The 22,075-nt window shown below is 44.1% G+C and overlaps 3 protein-coding genes across 3 annotated transcripts in view; 2 read left to right on the top strand and 1 right to left on the bottom strand.

Moving 5' to 3' along the window:
- Positions 1-1,610: 1,610 nt before the first annotated feature.
- LOC131879156 (G2/mitotic-specific cyclin-B3-like) lies at positions 1,611-5,661 on the top strand. Its single transcript, XM_059225396.1, has 7 exons — positions 1,611-1,766; positions 1,840-2,264; positions 3,478-3,803; positions 3,870-3,996; positions 4,074-4,463; positions 4,943-5,226; positions 5,314-5,661. Exons 2-7 carry the CDS (start codon positions 1,899-1,901, stop codon positions 5,357-5,359), a joined length of 1,539 nt encoding a protein of 512 aa, XP_059081379.1. The 5' UTR covers positions 1,611-1,766; positions 1,840-1,898; the 3' UTR covers positions 5,360-5,661.
- A 97-nt stretch (positions 5,662-5,758) lies between these two features.
- The window catches only part of LOC131879155 (neuroligin-4, Y-linked-like), a 41,796-nt gene continuing 25,479 nt past the window's right edge, over positions 5,759-22,075 (bottom strand). The window contains exons 3-10 of the mRNA XM_059225395.1: positions 20,739-20,885; positions 19,184-19,384; positions 18,164-18,461; positions 16,565-16,787; positions 14,941-15,072; positions 9,019-9,173; positions 6,938-7,035; positions 5,759-6,871 (exon numbers count right to left, since the gene is read on the bottom strand). Coding sequence (XP_059081378.1) covers positions 5,892-6,871; positions 6,938-7,035; positions 9,019-9,173; positions 14,941-15,072; positions 16,565-16,787; positions 18,164-18,461; positions 19,184-19,384; positions 20,739-20,885 — 2,234 coding nt within the window. The 3' untranslated portion in view covers positions 5,759-5,891. The remainder of the gene's footprint in view (positions 6,872-6,937; positions 7,036-9,018; positions 9,174-14,940; positions 15,073-16,564; positions 16,788-18,163; positions 18,462-19,183; positions 19,385-20,738; positions 20,886-22,075) is intronic.
- LOC131879160 (compound eye opsin BCRH2-like) overlaps positions 21,086-22,075 on the top strand; it is a gene marked incomplete in the record, with an annotated part of 1,664 nt that continues 674 nt past the window's right edge. The window contains 2 exon segments of the mRNA XM_059225405.1: positions 21,086-21,473; positions 21,567-22,057. Of these exon segments, the coding sequence (XP_059081388.1) occupies positions 21,195-21,473; positions 21,567-22,057 (770 nt within the window).

The following is a 22,075-nucleotide window of genomic DNA, read 5'->3' as shown; positions in this document are numbered from 1 at the left end:
GCCCTCAGATTCTACTAGGCTGGCGCTAAACCTCCTGTTATGGCGTCACTGGAAGTGTGCGAAGGAGAAAGCTCGATCTCGCTGGTTTTGGCTCTCCCCTTGTTTATCAACAGTTACAACAAATTGGACAATTTTTCTAAGCCAGACTCGGGGAAAATATCGTGTCGTTTAATTGGTCAAAAATTGCACAGTATTCGATAATAGTCGCACATAGCTCAACACATTGACTCCAATAGACTTGAACCTTCATGTTTCATCTCGCCATGCAGAAAAAACTGAACTCATATCTCATTTGGCAGCGCTGGCTTTTCTTTCAGGCTTGGAATTCGTTAAATCTCCTCTCAAATCAGGAGGACCCCTCTTCCTCCCCTGAAAAGTGTCAGGGTAGCTAAATCAGGCGAGTTTTTATCACAATCAGCCTAAAATTGTTGGATCAGCTTTGTACAGATTCCAAAGATTATTGGGTTTTATTTTGAGTCGCAGATCAAATGTAAAGCATATTCATTCTATTGAGGATAAAAAGGGGTTACTTAGGACCAGACCAGAAGGCCAAGCAGGATGATCGGCCGTTTTCAGTTCATTCCGTTCATCCGCTTGACACTTAAACCGTTGTGCATCAACATCGTGCGCATTCCCAGGGAGGCTGAAATCGGGAGGGCCCATGACATATTTATGGACAAATTGACCATTTATTGAGTCTATGATCATCACGATAGACGATGTTATCTCAAGCGCGTTGGCTTTTCTTAGCTCCTTTCAAGAAAATTAAACACGTAAATTTGATTCCGGCCTATCTTGGTGTTTTAGGTTCATTGCATGCTTACACTTTATGCAGAACTGTGCCAGCTTTATTTCTGAATGTGTCCCTTATACAGGGCTTGAATTGTTATCGAATAAAGGTAACGCGGTAACGTTACCGTTGCTTTAACGTTTAGTAAATATAACGTGAAACAAATGACGAAGAAATAAGGTACAAGGAAAAAGGATAAGAGGGCTTGAAAAATAAGGCAAGTATTCCACTGGTTTGACGACAGGAAAATCAGGACTAACATACAAGTCTTCATCATGCAAGTTGTAACGCCAAACATGACAGAAAATGTAATTTCATAACCCTGGTCACAGCCTCCCGAGATCATTCATTTGATCTCATCAGTAGCAAATAAGTCAAATTTTGCCTGTGAGACGGAGCTGTAAAACTAGTTGGGAGGAAAACTTTTAAGCTTTTATTAATTTTCCTTTTTGACGAATAAAAAAAAGGAGCGAAAATGAGAGAGCTGAAAACCCGTTTTTCTTTACCGATACCGTTACTTCTGCAGACCTGAAACAATACATTTTATACGAGTCTGATAATTATCTTTGCCGTCAATTTAAGTTTATCAATGACAAAGTAATCCTAGTTGAATTCGAAATGTATCAAATCTAATCAATTTCAATGCTATGAATCACATCACTGGTCCAATCTTAAACCCATGCCACTTGAACAGAAAGTATAAAAAGCCCCCTCCATGACATATTTGACGTAACTTTACGTTCGAGTTGGCTCGAAAGGCGAGAGTTCTGCTTGAGCCAAACTGCTCACCCGTCTTTTTGGCTTACCAGAGGCTGGCTTGCTTGCTTTGTGGCTTCCCTTAGCTCGATGGGCTGGCTGGTGGGTCGTCGTCTGTCCATTTAAATCGTGGAGGCAAACAGTTGTGAGAGTGACGAGATCCAAGACAGAAGAAGCCTGCCACTATCATCCCCTTCTCACGCCCCCGTCCACGCCCCACGTAAGTTGTCCCGTCAGGCTGAGTCTCCTAGTCGGGTCGGGGGTCTCATCCAGGGGTTGATTTCATGTTGCAGGATTGGGCGGATCTGCCGAGTGCCAGTGAAACGCCCACAATTGCTAGCGTCGATCCATCATGCCGCGTGTCACGCGTTCCCGCTCGAGTGTCTCCTCGAGTTTGGGGGCGGGTAATGCCGCACTGGGCGTGCCGGGGGTTCAGTCCCGCGGGTTGAAGAAGGGCGGCCCACCCACGGCCGCCGTGGGCTTGGCCCTGCGGGCGCAAGTAGGCCCGCCCGCTCGGAATGGCCAGCTCAACCCCAAGAAGTTCACGTTGGATTCGAACAAACGACGGAAACCGGAATGGACCTTCTTGAATGAGCCTCAAGCTCAATGGGGAATGAGTAAAGACGAGAATGGTAGCCACGCCCCCACGGGTAAAGAGGGCGGGGCCATGACTAAAGCCCATCAGAAGAGACGAGCCGCACTCGGAGAAATTACCAATGTGAGTTGGATGTTCGTGCGTGGTTGGTTGCTCTCTTCGGGATCGACCAACCCGACAAGGGTAAAACACGGGAATTTCATCAATAAAGCACCAAGACTTTGTGTGTTTTGGACTGACCACTTTACTGCTGATCAAAGACTTAAGCTCCCTAGTCAAAATGAAAACTATAGATTATTTTCAATGGATTTGATAATCGCACCAGTTACCTTTTGTACCTTGTCCGAACAGTCCACTGACCCAACCTTTCTAGAAGAGGTGATGTTAAATTTCCCCTGAAAACGCAGTTAGTTAAAAAAAAAAGGGGACGTGATAAGTACAGGCTCGGATTTTCAGTTGGGTAGGCTAGCCAGGCTGCGCCAAAATGGCCCCGGCCATAATTAATCAAATACGTCCGCTCCCAATATTTATTCACATATTTGTTCGCCATTATAAGACACTGTTATGAAATACCAGAATGACGCTAAAGCATTCAAATCTAGTATTACTATGACTCGTGTTGTTACAAATGGGCAATTCAAAAAATATGCTAAGCTAAACAAACAAATATTTTGTGCCATCACGTACCCTTATGTAGAAGGAGTACTGGTATGAATTCCATGAACTTTACATCCGTGGATTTTAACCCCCCTCACCTTTTCATTATAAAGAGATGAAGTTGATGAAGTACATTTGGATCGCCATTCTTACTCTGCAGAAAAGAACGGGATCCAAATTTAAATTTTTATCGCAGTTCCTTCACTTCATTACTAACCAATAAGTGAGATTTTGTATTACTGTTTGTTAAAACACACTTAATTAAAAAAAATATTATTCAAATCATAATTTTATTGGTACTCTCACCTGTCATTTAGATGTGATTTTTTAATCAAAACATAAGTCGATGTTCATGCTGGAATCTTATGTGAAGCCTGGTGCTGCAATTTGGGCGTTTTCGTCCATGAAAGTTAATTTCTTCACCCACCAGTTTTGATGGATGTTCTACTCTCTTTCAACTTTAGTTAACCTGAATGGAATAATCCCCCAGGATCTTGCTATAAATACCTGGAATCAAATCTAAAACCAAGTTAATGAAAGGGTATTGCCAAAAATTTGGGGCACTACATTTTTACATGTTACGAAATTAAGGCATATCACTTTTACAAGGGCTAAAATTGTTTGAACCATATCAATCGCAAGATATTCGTGACATGAAAGCACTCCGGATCTGTTATAGGCATTCAGCGAAACCACAGCCCAAGCCAAAAAAGGTCTATCCAAAATGCTCAACCGCTCCAAGACCAAATTGACCGGCACCACCCAAAGTCAAATCCAGCCTCCAGTGCTCGCCCGCAAATCCCAAAGCGTGCCCGAACCTACCGATGAGTGCATGCCACTCGAAACCAGTTTTGATGCGGGCGGATCCCGACTGCCCGCTTCTCAGCCCGAAGAGTTCAAATCAGCCCACTTTGTTCCCTCTCCGTCCCATTGGTCGGATTCCGACCAAGAAGATGACGACGACGATGTTTATGAATCGGCCAATGAAGGCGACGATCAAAATGAGTAAGAGGGCCTTCGAGTGAAGCTTTATTACTTGAGCTTGGGTCTCAATGGATGCTGTTATTTTAGCAAAAGTTCCTCCGATGAGCGGGTATTGCCCCCGGGAGTGGTGGATTTTGATGCCCAAAACATGGATGACCCTTCACAAGCCTCCGAGTATGCTATGGAGACGTTCCAGTATTATAGAAACCGCGAGGTGAGATCCCCCCTCGGCGAAGCACTAACCTGGCAAATTTGATATTTGATATCTGTTGGTTGTTCTTCGCTTCTCAGGAACAATTCCAAGTGGAGGATTACCTCACCATATTCCAGTACGATATCAATAGCACAATGCGCGCCATCCTCGTGGATTGGTTAGTCGAAGTCCAGGAGAGCTTCGAGCTCAATCACGAGACCTTGTACACGGCTGTCAAGCTCATGGACATCTATTTGTCCAAAACATTGGTACTGAAGGAGCATTTACAACTGATTGGCGCGGTGGCTTGTCTGATTGCGTGCAAAATAGATGAGCGGATCCCGCCGCTCCTGGACGATTTTGTATATGTTTGCGATGATGCCTACACCAAGGACATGATCAAAGCCAAAGAGATCGAAATGTTCGCCGACATCGGGTTCGACTTGGGATTCCCTTTATCGTACCGGTTTCTCCGGAGATACGCCAGAGTAAGGATTGTACTTTATGATTGGAGCAATTTTCATGGAGCAATTTTCATTGGAGAGGTTTAGTGATTTTGTTGTGCATTCTTCCGGGTTTTGTGAGACTGAAGAGAAAGTTGGAAAGTGTGCAAAATGCAAAGATGACGTGATTCGATGAGGAAAGGGTTTTGCTGCATCCTAAATTATGTTGATGAGCTTAAGTGAAAGATATCTTAAATTAACTCGAATTGATCATCTCTTCAGTCTACTGTCTCATTGTTTCTCAAACATTGCTCACAGATTCCATGAACTAGTCATAAATGGATACACTTCCCAAATTTTAAACTTAAAAGACTCTTCTTGGCAGAACACGCTTTGGAGTCAGTTTCTCTTTCCGGTGACGTCCCTTTTGACGCAAGAGGAGAATGAATCTGTAGCTCTTGAATAATTAAGCTTTACCCTGAGCTTTGCATATTCACTCTCCATGTTTCTTGTTTTAATTTTAGGTGTGTGGCGTGACGATGCCAGTGTTGACCTTCGCACGATACATCTTGGAGCTGTCGCTCATGGAGTATCACCTCAACGTGCAAACCTCCGAGTCCAAATTAGGCATGGCCGCTCTCGTACTTGCTCTGCGGATCAAAGGCGTGGAGGACTGGCAGGCCACCCTTGAGTATTATTCGGGTTATAAAGTGGAGGAATGCCAAACGTTGGTCGAGAAATTGCATCTAATGCTCTTGAAGCCCGGTCACGACAACCGAAAAACTATTCGAACAAAGTACTCGCACAAGTAAGAAACTGGGGACTAATGTCTCTTCTTTGCAGTAAAAGAGCGACGTCTCAACACTTAAGTCTTGTTCTTGTCTCCTTTTTACAGGGTGTTTCACGAGGTCGCGCTCATCCAAATTCCTCGATCCTTTTAACCTCTGGTTGACTCAGAGGTTTCCCAGGAGTAGGTGTTGTACAAAAAAAAACAATATTATTATATTATTATTTCTTCTTCGTCCCCGGATTCTGCCTTCTTCTTAACCCACAATCTTCTGTCTTGATGCCTTGATTAAAGCTGTCCATAGTATTTGTTATTTTTGCAACAAGTTCGTGTTCAACGCTGTCCGTTGAAGATTACATTACCTCTCTCTGTTTTTCTGTGTATAAAAATTGGTAATTTGATATTCTCTCAAAATTTTGGGTATGGAAATTAAACTAGTGTGCATCGCCACTCGAATTTCCTGGCTTTTCATTGATTCAGTTTGTTAAGCAAACGATAAAGATGTTTCGTGTGCGTGAGAATGAATTTGGAATATAATACATTTCCATCCACATTCACTACAAATAGTTTTATTGCATCCGAGTTCTTATCTTAAATATCCTCACAGCCAATGCGATTAAGGCACAGCCTAAAACTGGAGAAATTCCATTTCCCCCTTTCTTACAGTTACTATTTAGTTTTCAACCCTAATCCATTCTGTACGTTTGTTGTTGTAGCAATAGGGTCTCGACTGAGGGCTGATCAAACTCGGCAGGGGGCGCTGGCATCTCTTCCAACCGCATTGAATCCAGCTCGCCCCGTTCTCCCCCAACAATCGAATCCCGTTCCCGCCTGACGGTTCGGCTGGGCTTCACAGTGGCCGATCGGATTGAAGCTACCGGCGTGCCACACAGAGAGGAACTACTTGGGCGCAGGGTTGGACTTTCCATGTCAGATGAGCATCCTCCTGGGGGCCCAGGGTCAGGTCTGGGAGCGGCAATGTAGCTCCCATTGGGATACATGGCTCTCGTGCCCCCATTGCAAGCATGGTGATGATGAGGCTGTACCAGGATAGTGCGCTGACCCGAATTTCGCAGGCGCGGTAGACTAGCCGATGACCCCATGTTGCTTCGAGGGACAGGAATAGACCGAACATTCCCTGAGATGTCCGCCACCACTTGGTGATGGGGTGTGGCGGTTTGAGAATTTTGGAAGAAGTCCAAGGAGCCGGTACGGCTGGTGACCGGCGTATTGGATTGGCTTTGGGCGGACATACTTTTGGCGGCCATCGCTCTCTTGCGGGAACAAATGCACATGAACAGGATGCCATTCAGGAGACAAAGAATGGCCGCCAATCCGACAGTAAGGCCAAGGGCGTAGGAGTAAGCGTATTTGGAAGCCTCTTCCAATCGGACCAACGTGTCATTGTGCTGGTAGAGCACTTGTTGGGACTCGGCAAAGGTCATGCACGTGGTGCTAATCGGGTGGCCACTCCCGGCATCATGAGCAATCGCGGCCTGGACATTGGATCCGTTTCGGACCACACCCCAAGCGGGTCCTTCCAAAGTGAGCGAGTTGTGCGCGGGAAAAATAGCATTTTGACCGGTCTTGTGGAGTTGCGGAATAAGGTTGAGCCATATGGACATCTTGTGGCCCCTGTAGTGATGACCGACTCTCGGACGAACCCCTAGGGAGCAAAACACGAGAAATAAGTTAATTATGGACCACAGGGCAATAAACCGTGGCATCCTACCGAGCTCCAAGTATTTCCGTTGTTCATCATACGAGTCCCAGACCAAAGTGCGGTAACGACTTTTGAAGTCCAAGAATTTTGCCGGCATGTTGGGATCACTGGAAAGACCAAATGAACTCGTTGAAATTCCAATATTCTCAATCCGCTAGCTCAAGGAAAAGATGCGACACGTTCCATTCTGACACGGAACTGTCATCATGGTCCTTGAGAAGGCGGGGGAAAATAAATCTCATTGGAGTGACAGGGCCAATAATTGCCACACCTCGAAAGTGTTCCATTTGCCCTCTACTGACTACGTCCATGAATGGGGGAAGATTGTGTAGGGAAAACGAATGAGGGAGATGGCCATCTGGAACACATTTGATCCTACTCTACAATCTCAGACTGGCGAGGGAGGCATGATTAGTTTCAGGCTGAAACAAGGGCAAGTACAACGTGGGAATGGGTCTAATTGTTCAATGCGATTGAAGAGACAGTCCAATTGTGATGGTCACAAGGCCATGAATTGAACCGGACTCCCAGACCAATATGTACTAACACGGACAAGGGCCCTAAAGGGACTACCATGTTGCTTCATTTATGATCTAGGAAAGGAATTTTTGACCGAAATCTTTAGGTTTCGAGAAAAGCCAAAGGGAAAAAAAGCTAAACTTGGGATAAGCAACTGGTTGAACCTTTTTGAGAACCTTTTCTTAATTTTTTTAAGGCTTTAAGAGGGTAAAACGATGATGTCAAATGGAAGCTCTAAGATCTTTTATGCTTTGTGTGATAAAAGTCTGATCGAGTAAATTTGCCACCAAAGTGAATGTGCTGAAAACTCAGGGTAACGCTTACCGTTCTCCAACAAATCAACAAATTTAGAAGTATGTGCGGATTTCTTTTGGAGCCATAACTTGACATTATGTAAAGACTGCTTTATAGTTAGATGGAGATTGAATCGGATTAAGGATGGAAGTACGTAGGACCTGTGCTGGTGGCGAGTCCAGCAGAGAACTCGAGTCTTTCATTGTACTCAAGTCGAACAAAAAGACTCATACACCAATAACTCGCCCCAACACTAGTCCTACTTTCATCCTCAAACCCGATTCAATCTCGGTTTTCCACCCTAGTGTAAAGCCGCCATAAGACTCCAAATGATTTAATTGGGTTGGGTCTACAGGGTGCGATGCATGTGGTGTTACATTTCAAAAACTTTGAAGTTGTTGGCAGGTTCCGATCTCGTCTTGCAAAGTGATCAAAACACTAATGGAAGTTAGATTGGATAGATGATATGATGTGCCTCCCAATCTATCCAAATCCTGAGTTTCATGCAATTGGTTGCGTATTTTATAAGCTGGATCAATTGTTCGATTCTTATTGAAAGTGTAACATCGCATGCCACGCACCCTGTTGTGCGTATTCATTTTTGACCGCCATTTTGGACATATTTTTTGTATCTGCTTTAGCTTTGTAACCAATATGAAAGACATTGTTTAAATAGACCCCCCAACGAGGAACTGATGAAATAGCCTAGAGACAGTTGTTTCCAATATCTTTGCTCTTCAATATTTTATTTGCCTCCCTCTGACAATAAAAGAAATGTTCCACCAGTTCTAAATGTAAATACTTCCAATTCAAATCTTCTCCTCACATAGTACACGTACACATGCTTTGAAAACATGAATTGGATCTAACGTATACGTAGAATGTAAATAGTGTCTTGAACAAGCCTTTCAATTCGTTGACAGGGAATTCGAATGTTGACCCAAAACAAGCATTAGTTGTTCCAAGGCTGCTGATGGAAAAGAAGCGGCACGTTCTAATGGAGTTTCTCCAGTTAATCTCAAGAGCCTGGATTGGCTTAGAATGAGAAATGCATGGCTGCCTTCATCTTCAATGGGAAAATGTGAGCAAACACGAGAAGAGAGGGAGAAGTTGCATATTGCCTCACGCACCTGAGATAATTAGAATCAAGTCGTGCATTTCTTCACTTCAAAGATTTCCAGAGTGCCAAGCAAAATTCTTCCCCCGTCAAATCTACCCGAAAAGCCACTCTTGGACCACATACCACCTGCATAACTATACTGTATTATGTTACGTACCCTGATCTGGCGAAATTGGTCCAAAATGTCATGGTCGCCCTAGAGAGCATCACTTCGGACTTGGTGAAGGTGTGACTGATGTGTGGCCACACATTCTTCAAGGGAATGCCAAATATGTAGGGCAATTCCGACCCGTGAGTGGCTCCATCTCCAGACTGGAACAAATTCAGAGACATGAATGGATTTACATTTCAAATGATCTCGGTTATGGCATGCCTCTCCTAACCCGAATTCACCGGGTTCGGTCGTTAGAATTTCGAGACGACAAGCCCAATGACGTTTTGCTTGGACAGTTCTTCACCCAAGGCAACCAGAAACCACTCGTTAGGAGCTCCTATTGTTTGTCAAACAAGTTCCTCTTATAGGGAACCAAAAAATACGATCTTCATTTATATTCATATTGTATCTAGGGGCTCTCAACCGTGGAGTATTCGTTGGAAAATAGATTCAATATGTAAATTAGTCGCGAAATATCCGAGGCCAACCAACATAACCGCAGAGCTACTTCTGTATGTACAGTTGTTGCTCTATGGTCGACCAAAGACAGTGAGACCCAAATTCCTCTCTGACCCCATTTTGCTCTTGTTCTGCCTCTTGATCAAAAAGCTTTTTTTAAGGATGAACACAACATTTCCAGCGTTGCAGCTGCATCCTTACCACCAGAATAAGGGTATTTTTTAAATGGCTGCCATGAATGTCGAGGTTCCCCCTGGGACATCGGAGCCCTCAAGACAATTTATCTACCTTTCAAATGTATGAATAAAATTCATGGCCAATATGGATAATGTAATCCATGAAGTAGAGTGATTGAGCCAAGAACCTCGAAACTTGGGCGATTGAAATGAACTCAAGTCTATATAGTCTTTAAATGATTGCACTAAAAACAGATCATTTTGGGGGCAAGGAATAGTAGGGCTCCAATGACTCACCTTTGTAAAGATAAAGTATCAAAACCATTCCAAACTCATAATATGGATTGCTCACAGCTGATGTTGACTCCAACTGACCTCACTCTTTTTTGTACAGATCTATAAGGGCTGCTCAATTTTCTAGTCCACCTAGCATTGTTGGTTGACTTTCCACGCGCTTTTTTAGATTGAAGGTCATTTACGGGTGTGTGAAGTTCATTTCCGCTTCATTGAAAAGCTGTTTTTCTTTGACAGCCCCCCTACTTCCCCCCTTCTTCGACTAGAGTGAGTTATGGGACATCAGGGTTCCCTTGTGAATAGAAAAAAAATCAAGCCCAATTGCTTGGAGGAGCTTTTTGTAACGCCTCCCAGGGATTTAAAGCAGCTTCAATGGCGTCACTGTGATGTCGTCAAAATGAGATAATGGGTTTTGAGGATCCAGTTCGGGAATTTTGAGCACCATGCTTGGGCAACTCTCAGACAGAAGAAGGCTTTAGACCGGAAACAACAACACAACAAGGCAATAACAAAATTGGGCAGACATGGACCGCGAATCAAGCCAAGTCCATCCATTGCTTGCACTTCCCTCACAACCAAGAGAGCCAACGAAGAAAAAGGGTCTCAGCCAACCCGACGGGATTGTGTCTGAAATGTGTCGAAAAGATTGGGATCGAAAAGAATCACCCTCACTTCCGTACTCTTGATGCCGAGATTGTTTTATTGAGGAGCAAGAAAGGCGGAAATCCTTGAGAACGATGGTCTTGCTGGTCTTGTCGGGGAAAAGGGGAGGGGGGCGGGGGGAGTAACTAGATATTTTTTATCTGATCTACTTCAATCCTCGAAAACGGGTCCTGTTCACATCTTATTTAGTCATTGTTTTATTATGGGTCAAGAAAGGCGGAAATCCTTGAGAACGATGGTCTTGCTGGTCTTGTCGGGGAAAAGGGGAGGGGGGCGGGGGGAGTAACTAGATATTTTTATCTGATCTACTTCAATCCTCGAAAACGGGTCCTGTTCACATCTTATTTAGTCATTGTTTTATTATGGGTTATGCTAGATGAAACGGGATGAAAAATGATCAATGAAATCAACCAAGGCATGCTTGTTGCCAGTAATTTGAAAGCTTCACAATTGTATTGCCAACCAGACCCCCTTTTATTGTGGGAGAAAACATCTTCAGTTTCCAAGAGATCTTCCATTTCATCGAAGCCTTTTGTACTAGCTTTCAAGCGTTGACTTGGAACAGAAAGATACGTCATAAAGCAATCCAAAATTTAGCTTCTTGCTCAGCCTAGAAAAGCAATTCTCAGCCAATCATAAGAGTGGTGTCACGTCGAAACCTCGATGCTGATTTGAAGTACGTACTTTGATATCCAAGACACCTGTTTTTGGTCTCTTCTGTCAATCAACTTGTATCCCATTAGATAGTGTAGTATACTAGACTCAAACAACTTTGTCAGTCCACTCCAAGACAGATCATTGTCACTTATTTAGGAGCCCTTGGCTCGAGTCAAGGTCAGTGGTGTGCACTGCTTTGAGTGCCGAAATGGCGCCTTTGAAGAAGTTTGTTCCAAGAGAGTGTTTACCAAGCAAACCCTCTTGAGATGACTTCTCAGACAGCCCAAAGGAGAAGCCAATCGAGGGAACGAGACGGGCAAGGGGAAAGAAAAATCCCCTTACAGTCTCAAGAGAAATCCTCAGGATCTTTACGGGTTCGTCGTTGGGTGTCATCCCTGCTTGGACCCACCAAAACCTTGACAAGATTTCCTCCACTACTTCAAACGAAAATTGGAACATTGTGGGGAAAGAGTTTCGACAGCTTTTGCGACGGCTGAGTTATTGGAGCTCAGTTGTCTGACCCTTCCCTTGGGCGTCTTTAGTTATTGTACCAATACGTTCTGCTTCAGTTGGAGTCAATGGAACAAAATCGTTTTGTTTTTCTTTTGAACCAAAGGCCACGGAACCCTTTTTCCTCTTTGATTCGTGATGAGAAAAAAAAATATTGTTTTTCAACCGCCGAGGAGGGTTTTTCATCGTGGAACTTGTAGCGCTATCAAAAAATATCCGAACTTTTGAATGAACTTGAAGCATTTTGAATTAAGAGTTTCTTCAACTCTAAAGGTTGAACTTAATTTCATGTGAGGCCGACAGAAAACCAGGAAACATTTATGTGATTCATAGGTCTTTTGGGGCTCCATTACAGGAAAAAAATTCAGTGGCCCAAAAGCGGGAGAGAACTAGAATCGACTAAACTCAGGGTCGGATCTGAGTTTTTTTTCGACCAAAAATTAGTATATGACTAGAATTGCAAGTTTTGATCGTAATATTTTATTTTTAACAACAAGTTCCATGAGCCTTCGGGAAGCAGAATCTACCATAATTTAGAGACTGTTATCGTACATTGAATGAATTGAAGCTTCATAACTCACTGCCTTTTTGGGATTACTGGTTCAGTTTACAAAGCATCTAGATTATGGAAGCCTCTCAGTCACTGATATGGTTGAACTATCAGGTTGTCTTCATTCAGGAAACAGACATGATAATTTGGAAATCAAAATGGGAGATGTTGACTGAAGAAGGTTCCAAAGCACAAATAAGCATCTCCATTCGATTCACCACAGTTTGTTTTGTTGTGAGAAAATCTGGCCTCAGTCACGTTTGTTCAATCCTCGAAGGTTCCCTCGAAGCTGTCCAAATTGCAAACATATGGATCAACCGAGAAAAAATAGGGAACAGATCCCTAACATTGCCATACGCTCAGGGTGGCCACTCAAACATATCCAAAATACTTCGGAGCAATCTTCTTAATTTTCAAATTCTAGTTCGGTAATAAAATACCAAGGAAGCCAACATAGTTGTGCTCATCATATCCGTAACGACCGACATTTAAGCATGTATTATACTAGTCTAGAAAGCATAGGCCGTCTCGGTCGCCCTGAAAGCTTGGAGGATATATTTCAAGTCGAGAACGTGACTCGCATAGTTTGTTTGCAGTCCCCCCGATTTCTTTCCTCTGTCTGAAATCTTTTCTTCAGTCTCACAGACCAGATGGACGTTTTCTTCAAAGTGACAGAGTTCAAGCCCCTCACAAACCAAGCAAACCATAAATGGCACACTATGCGCAAACCGTGGGACTCTCGAGTGAAACCAGCCCTGAAAGATTGTCAGGTTCTAGACGGGATAAGAGGGTGACGTCGCCAAGAAAAGAAGGACTATTTAATAAGTAGTGAAAGCTTCAAGGAATGGAGGACTTGCCCAACTGGAGTGATTTATTATTTCCGGCGCATGATAATTTAAGCGCTTTGCGGCATAGCATTACTCAAAAAGCCGTCTCGAGTTTAATTAGTGGGCGCACTTAAAGCAAATGAGGACCCAACCCAATGGCAGCTTCAAAAGAGATGGCCACCCTTGTTCATCTTGCATGGAGTTGTTGTCTGACAAGTCCGCCTCCAAGAGCTCCAAGGACCACTGGGCCATTGGTTGCAATTTACGGCGTGGTTGCGGTTCACAAATGTTGGTTTTGTGACAAAAATCTCTTTTAATGTGGTGCCGAGTCCTGACAACTCACAATGGCTGTATCCTACCATTAAAATGCATTTCTCTTGCGCTTGAAAAGCAACAAAAACTAACTGCATCAATGGACACGAACCAGGATAACGCCAATGGTGTTGAGGATTCGTACAAAAAACATCCAACTCGAGAATCTTCAACAGAAGTTCTGTTCTCATCTTAGTGGAGGCCAATCCCATCTTGGATCGAGGCTAGGACACGTCGAGCTCCTTCCATGGCCGATTTCCATAATCAGAGGGCGTGAAGAGACATCATTGATGGGCCGTTGCTCCCTGACGCATTGTTCAATAATCTTGTCTTCTTGTCTTCTGCCTCAGATCATCCCCTCGTCAGGCTTTTCCGCTTCCGGAGCCAGAACTCCATTACCCATATAGTATATAAGCACTGGTAAAATGAACTGCATTCTCACATTGTCCAATGAGAAATTCATTTGCAACTTTAGATGCTGATTTGAGAAGATTGACAATCAAAAATGGCGGATATTTCCAGGGCGTTGAAAAACAGGGTGACTAGGCAGATTTTTTGACATGTTCTGTTGTTTACCGATTGTCTACATGGCTGAGTGGCCTGGTCCTTGAACTTCACAGGCTTTTGGCCAAGTATAAGGCCTGACATCACCATGAAGAATGGTGTGAGGTCAGAACCCTTCCTTCAAGCCGTCGAGGACGGCTTCCTTCTCGGAAAGAACACTTCTTTTGAGCATACAATGGAACTCTTTCAAGGAAATCTTTTATCCAGTGTCCTCGGAAAAGAACCTTGGTGAATGCAAATGGATCGGAGCTAATATTGATGATTGCTGAGATTAGTGTCTTTTGTCAGGTCTATATTCATTTTCTGAACTAATAGTAATCACAAGAGACACTCGCTCATTGGGTAGTCCAAGGTCGTCGACATTTTGGCATTATTATTCTCCCAGTCACGTCTTCGGAAAGACTTGAGAGTGGTATAGTGAGCCTAAGAAATATATGTTGCTTCTCCAGGCAGTCTTGTGTTAGAACCTTGCGGTCAAAAGAGGACAAAAAGAACAGTCTTCATAAAATGAAACTTTTTATCCATCGCATCTTGTCTCGTCATTTTGGTCACCCTCTACATGACCCGCAGATAAGAACACGCTTGGCAAAGAGTGCGCTAAAATTCCACGGAAAGGGGTCCTTATTGCATTTAAATGCCCCTATCAGCTCTGGTTTCCGCTCACCCCCGTTAAGCAAACAATTTCAGGTCGTTAGATTGCTGATCTTATCGTACGTTGCTTTCAGGTTTCCTTTAATTAACACTCAAGGACATAATCTTAATGTCGCTAGGATCCGCCCTTCCGGCCAAGGACATTAGCCCCTCGTGAAGAAAACGAAAATACCTCTTAAACGTCTCTCCTCTAACTTGAAATGGCCTCTTTCCGTTAGGAGGGGCCCCAAGATCACATGATTATTGTTTGTGCGCTTCTTACCGTGGCATAAGGTCCGGATTTGGTGTGGTGAGTGAAATGGTAGAAAAATGTGTTCTTGCTCTTCCTGAAAAATGTACCAGCACTGAAAATGCCCGGAGCTCCGTACAATCCATCGCTGAAGGCCGACAAAATCTGAGGAGAAAAAGAGAACATGAAAATGCTTTGAGACACAAAGCATGAGGCATGCTCCAACTAGAGCCACACTGATGAGAATACTTGTACCATGATTAGCTCGAGGGAGAGATGATCAAAGTAAAGCCCCCTCTTTTCCATAACTTTGTGAAGTTGGGATTGTGGAATACGAAAAAAGGAGAAAATTAATCCCTAGAGCGTGGAACATCTCATGACAAGCGTAAATAATGGCCTTTGCATATAAGGGGGTGATGCAAAATACATCACGACTTCCGCAATAAAACCAGCCGAGAGGTTTATTCACATACTCGTTTTCTGTTCCTCTCATATTTGCCCGCATGGCCCATCCGCAATATTACTCATCATCTCGAACTTGTGTATGGATTTGCAATTTTCTGGCAGTGCATTCCAAACTGAGCTTTCGAGTCCAAATAAGAGTTTTTGCTCGATGCGAGACACCGGCCGAGTTGGAACTGAACTGGAGAAGATAAAGGCCGAGAGGGAGATTGTTTGCTCACCTAAACAAGGTCAAATAAACTTGGAACGTAGACGTACTCGATAAGGGACAGGGGAGGAACAGAAACGATTCTCCAGCCTCCCTTCAAATGGTCCACTCTCTGACACTTGATCTAATAAAATGTCCAGAAGTGAAATTCCAACGCATTCCAACCAGGGAACAAACTGAAGAAGGGCCTAGTAGCGGTAGTGACCAACAAAAAATCCTTGTGAAACTTGTGCCCTTCGTCTCTTGGCACTGCAAAACGAGGTTCGAATAAGTGACCCCCAAATGTGCTGAACATCCGGATTTTCTCAAATTACGGGATCAATTCCCCCTCATCCTTCTCCTCCCCTTTCGCCTCTAATTCCCCAGGAAATTGACCAAAACTCAGTGGGAACATCGAAAAAGTGCCATGTGAAAATGGGACTCAGCGGGTTCCTCTGTTCTAGATTGTTGACCCAGAGCTCAAGTGGCGACAAAGCAGCTTTTAAGGGATCACTTCAAAGACCATACCCGGAAATGACAAACCCCTTTTTCGAAGTACTTTTCGTCGCTAAATTTGGCCGACTTTCACTTCTTTTTTTTTCTTTTCCGATTGTTGCGGCCTTTAACTTTCTGGGTCATTCTTTTGGGTAAAACCCTAGAGGGTTTGGCTTTCGCTCTTGTTCCAAAAAGAGAACCCTTGTCAGATTGGTCGGGCAAATTCATCTTGATGAACGACAACTGAGCATTGTGCGTGGTTGCTTGCCAGGGTGGAATCAAATTTCCTTCTCTTCGAGTCCAAGAGGTTGGTTGAGGGGTCAAAAAAAAGCATCCCACCCCTTGGGTCTCAATGGGAAATCAAATAAGCGTAGCCTTCTTTCCTCCCTCTCTTTGCTCTTGATTACAGGGTTAGTACACGCTCTCTCTTTTCCATTTGCCACCTAGGCTTAAAGTGAAGAGAGAGTGTTTCTCCCTCCAAGGGCTTTTCAAGAATACATGGTTGGAACTCACCTGATCCTTATTCATGTGAGGCGATTGGACCGTTTCCGCCCAATCTGTGTACTCATTTTGTAGAGTGAGAAGAATCTCTTGTAAATGAGCGGAGTATTGATTTCGAACAAAGGTCTGAAGCATCCGGTTGCGTTGCTCGATGGTGATCCCGTTTTGAACATCGTCTTCGGAAAGATCATCAAAGAAATCATGGTTCACCACACCCACCAAGGCTTCATACGTCCTGGAATGGAAGATGGTTGGGATTTCTCCTGTCAAGAGACAACACAATTTCTTTATTCCGTCTTGAACTTTTGTGCACAAAAGTTAGACGATGGGCAAAAAGAGATCTCATTCATTACCCCAAGTTACCGGTACCGCAATTGGGATTCTTTCAAATGAATTCACCACTTGGGATCCTTTTGAAAGGGCTCTTTGGTTATGTACTCTAATTAGAGCACGATTCAAAGACCCAATGTGGTTCCCAGAAGACAAGGTTCCATCTCTAGATCAAAGTGCTGAGTTATGGAAGACAAATACCAAAGCCAAAGCCCGAGTAGAAAAAAAGAAGAACCGTCTGTTCCAAGCCCAAATGCTCTTCAGTGGTCCAAAATGGAACAAGTCCATTGTGAAAGGAGGACAAAAAAATACGGCACGAGCTAGGCAGACTTGAAATGCTGCAGTGTATATTGACTAGGGAAACATTTGCAATTCTCCGGATTGTGTAACATTTCCAAGACACTATTCCTCACGGGGTGTTGGGATGGGATAAGTGCAACCCGACCGTCCTGCTAATTGTACACCTCCCAACGGAGCGACACCCTGTAACCACGTCATATCTGCAAAGGAGGGAATCGAACATTGGAGAGGGGCTTCTTGAAAAGCCATTGCGCTCTCCTGTCTGCCATTGAGTCAATCATTATGAGCCGTGCAATAATCCATTTTCATTTGGCACAAGCCATATTCAGAGCGGCCAATAATTCCAATGCGGGAGTTTGAGGCTGCTTTGTGGGGTTGGAGGAAATCTTGATGACTCTTGAACACGATTTCCCATTTACTTACCCATCCGTCCCTTTTAAGCTCACCCATCTTTTTTTTTTCAGACCTGACCAGGGTTCCTTTGGGTCTTGAAATGGCTTTCATTGTACTATTTGGGGTTAAGCCAACCCAGGACATTGTCACAAAGTAATTCTTATGAGGAAAGGGACACTCAGCGTTTGATAAGGGAACCCTGAGGAAGATGTTGATGATCCAAAAAGGAAATTGGGTTGATGATCGATTGATTTTTCTCGTCAGTGGCAAGGGCAAGAAAGCAAATGCCTCTGCACAAGAGACTAGTACTGTACTAAGATGGCATTCTCCTGGCAAAAATGGCCGGAAGGGCAAAAATCAGGTGGGTCTTATCGGTTGCACCCACCTACTACGTAGCTCTATCTATCTACGTTGCATGTGCGACGGCCTGATGGGGAACATTCCATCTCTCAAGTAATGTACTGTGAATTTCTGTAAAATTGGATTCTGCGGGTGGATTGGAAGAATGAGAAAGGAGATGACAAATTTTGCCTTCAGGACAAATTGGCGTGATGTGATGAGAGATCTCCCACAATCGAACCCTCTTACCTGGTTCCAAAGCTCCTCTTGCCTTTGATGTCAGCGAAATTGTCTTTGATGGTGACACCATCAAAACTTGGGCCAAATTCCAAATGGAACGAAGGAACACGCAACTTGGCATGAATCAGCTGTTCCATTGGAATCCCGCGCAGACACGTGACGATCTCCTCGTGATCATTGGTCAGGTCAATTGGAATGGAACAGTTGAACTTTTTGCCCAACTGAACTGCATAATTGAGTGGATCTCGTACCCTGGACCACGACGCGAACAAGGATCCAGACATGAGAATGACGCGGTGGAACAGACCTGGAAACGGGACGAAAAAGTGCAAGATGGGCACCCAACACTCACGATGGGGAAGACCAGCCCAGTTTGAGCTGAGCAAAATTGAGATGTGAGAGAAGCGGAGAAGGAGCTGTACGGCCAAGGCGGAGGGGGGGGGGGATTGGTCGGTTATTCCAGTGAGGGTCATTGTCTCGCTTTTCATAAGATGTACCATTTTTTTCAGGAATCATAAACTTTTATTATCATTCAATTTAGGTCACCACGCCTTAGTGAAACATTTTGCCACCAGCCCACCTTCATTACCGAACAAAAGCCAAGGCTTTGGCTCAATGAACCTGTCACGTAAACTACTTTGTTTTGTACTGTACTGTACTGTACACGGTATTGTGGTACCTCGAGACGCGTTTTACGATTATAAACATTTGAAAATGACCCTTTTGAGCGCACTAGAGGACATAAGATTCGTTGGGCCTGACTGACATTCCAAGGTTTATGATGATAGTGTTCGGGCAATTTATGGGTCCTATACGAGGTCTTGGATTTAATCCCTGGCCATTCGTTTAATGTTCCAGGATGGATCCGAACGCGATCTCAGATTGATCCTTTCTCCAAAGCTTGGCTACGCACACTTTGCCACCACTGCCCATTTGCCGTTTAATTGAGGGTAATTCTCAAATTTGATTACAGTCGCCCTTTCATACAGAAAGTAGTGCACGTGTAGAGCTTGAAGACCCCGGACTTACCTGGGACAGTAGTGGGTGAATGGGCCAAATACTCAATGCATGCGGCTCCGGTACCATGGCCAAAGAGGGTGACTTGCTTGGGATCTCCTCCAAAACGAGCCACATTCTCCTGAACCCACTGAAGAACGGCCATCTGGTCCATAATGCCGTAATTGGCGACTTGGCCTCGTGATAAAGGAGAACCATTTGTATTCAGGAATCCTGTTCGAAGAGAGCGAACAAAGTAAAATTATTCAGAACCTCTGTCTTTTTGGGTTTCCAATGGAAGAGAATATATTGGATGTTCCACCAAAATAGAAGTACTGAAGGATTGAACTGTGTAGGGTAGATCGTTTGATTAGAGTGTCCAATAGTTCTTAGGTGTCTGATAAATGCAATGAGCGGCATTTTAGGGAGATGAGATAAATGATCTAAGTATCTCTATGGTTTCTGTGGTCTCTATGATCTTCCATGGTCCGGGGTTGCCAAGTCAGCAAAAAGTTCAATACTCTCATTAGCATATCTTGAGCCATTATCTGGGTCAGGCAATGTCCTTCGAGGGCAGAAAAGAAGGCTCCTGATTCTTAACGCAAAAGCTATTTAGGGATGGTTCATTTCGTGACTGAAATTTGCCACAGAGACAAGACGCTTTAAATGTTCCCCAATCTTTTGAACACTCGTGATGGTTTGAAGTTCTCTATTTGGTCCAAGGCATTTTCTTTGACGGCCTTCAAGGCTTTGGTCAGACCTTGATGGGGCTTAGTTTTGGATCTGCCAAGTTCAAGTCACTACCAGCTTTATTTCCCAACAAACAACGAACTTTTGTGTTTCTCAAAAGGTCACGGTTATTTCCGACCGCTAAGTACAAAGAGTCCTTGTCCAGAAATTCCCTTGAGACCAGTTACATAGCCGAAGATTCTAGGAAAATTGATTTCTGCTCCTTAACCTTAACTTGCTTAAAGAAGCCTACCAATCAAAAGAAATGAGCTGGATTAACAAAAGAGCATATAGTAGTAGGTAGAGGGGAGAAAAAGATGCCACGAGTAAATGGAACATGGGAATCTTGCTCCAGAAAACTTCCAACCGAGCGGCCTTTCCAAACTAGGCTTTGAGGATGATTTTTGTCTAGAGGTCTTTGTTTGGATGAAGCCGAATGTGAGGCTGGATTTCAGAACGACGGGACAAAAACACATCCTGAGGCGGTTTTTTCCTGCTAGTTTCGTGCACGTGGACGATGGAAGTATGCTATGAAGAGGCCTTTGTACACCGTCAAATGAAGACAACATGAAGGGGAAGAGATGGAAAAGCGTGATTCCGGTAACTCAAATGGATACTTTTTTCTGGTTAAAACCAAGGCCAACTACAAGCTCGGCTCATTGGGGGTAATCTGGGCGATGACAAGCACGCCAGTTTATGACACCTAATAACTTTTAATGTGAAGCGGGCGCTCCCATTACGCTTTGAAGATAAGACCGAGAAATGGCCATGAAAATATGGTTTGGATAAGAAACAAGGTCAATTGGACCACTTTTAGAAAGATAAATAAAGGCCTTAGAATGAGAGAATGTCTGCTCACCTAGAACACCGATCCGATAATTGAAAGTTATCACCAAGACATTGCCATATGAAGCGAGAACTCGGGCATCCCAAAGATTTCCGGATCCCCAGGAAAACGATTCTCCGTGAACGTAAATCATCACAGGAACGAGTGCCTCGCTTGAACCTGGAACAAACGTGGAGGAAAGCATTCAGATAAACATGAAGCCATGGAGGAAGTTGACAGACATTTCAAAGAACAACGTGGAAACCATATAAGTAACGCTCAAAGCGTGTAATGAATATACGTCGGTGACTAGGGGCATGAAGACTAAGAAATGCAAGGAAACCGACTATAAGAGGCCCACGATATGAAATCATCTTCGCAGTTTGATTCAACTCAAGTTGCCACCACCACTTGCACCAGCTCTTCAGCTTCTGCTAGTAGCCCCTTTTTCATTTGTTGAAATTTTCATTTCTTCTCTAAACCAGAACAATGGGATTCTCCGAGGCCAGTCAAGATATGGGCACCGTCTCCGGTCTTTACCTGGATGATGAGTACTACCTTCACTACCCCAAGGGTATGAAGATGACCGATGGCATCCCCGCTGATGTCATGCAGGTCATCGACCCTCAATGGAGCCAATTAGCTCCAGCCAATCCCTTGATTCCCCATTTCTTTGGGATCATGTTCTTCTTCCTTTGGATTGTCTCCTTCATGGGCAACAGTTGCGTGATCTTCATCTTCTTGAAGGTCAAGTCCCTCCGGACACCGGTAAGCATCCGAGTCGCTTATTGATCACCTCTTCAATCCAACCATTTCTATACTCTTCATAAGTACTCAACCATCATCGTCTTCTCATTCCAGACTAACATGTTCGTGATCAACTTGGCCTTGTCCGATCTGATCATGATGACAACCATGGGACCACCCGTGACCATCAACGTGTTTATGCAGAGATATTGGGCTTGGGGAGCATTCGGATGCAAGCTCTACGGCTTCCTCGGAGCCGTGTGCGGCGTCGTGTCCATCCTCTCCATGGTGGTTATTGGTTATGACCGATACAATGTGATTGTCAAGGGATTCAATGGAGTCAAGATCACCAGCGGCAAGGCCTTGGCCATTCTTTTGGCCATCTGGGGCTACTCCATTGGCATCTCTCTCCCTCCTCTTTTGGACGTGTGGGGTGGATACTCCACTGAGGGCATGCTCTTCACTTGCTCTTATGACTACTTGAACCAGGATTGGAACCACAAGAGCTACGTTCTCTTTGGTTTCTTCTTCTGCTACCTGATCCCAATGACCATGATCTTCTTCTTCTACAGCAGCATTGTCAAGGCTGTTTGGGCTCATGAGCATTCGCTCCGAGAACAAGC

Source organism: Tigriopus californicus, chromosome 4 (genome assembly GCF_007210705.1).
Source record: "Tigriopus californicus strain San Diego chromosome 4, Tcal_SD_v2.1, whole genome shotgun sequence".
Classification (NCBI taxonomy): Eukaryota; Metazoa; Arthropoda; class Copepoda; order Harpacticoida; family Harpacticidae; genus Tigriopus; species Tigriopus californicus.
This window is presented reverse-complemented; position numbering and strand designations above follow the sequence as displayed.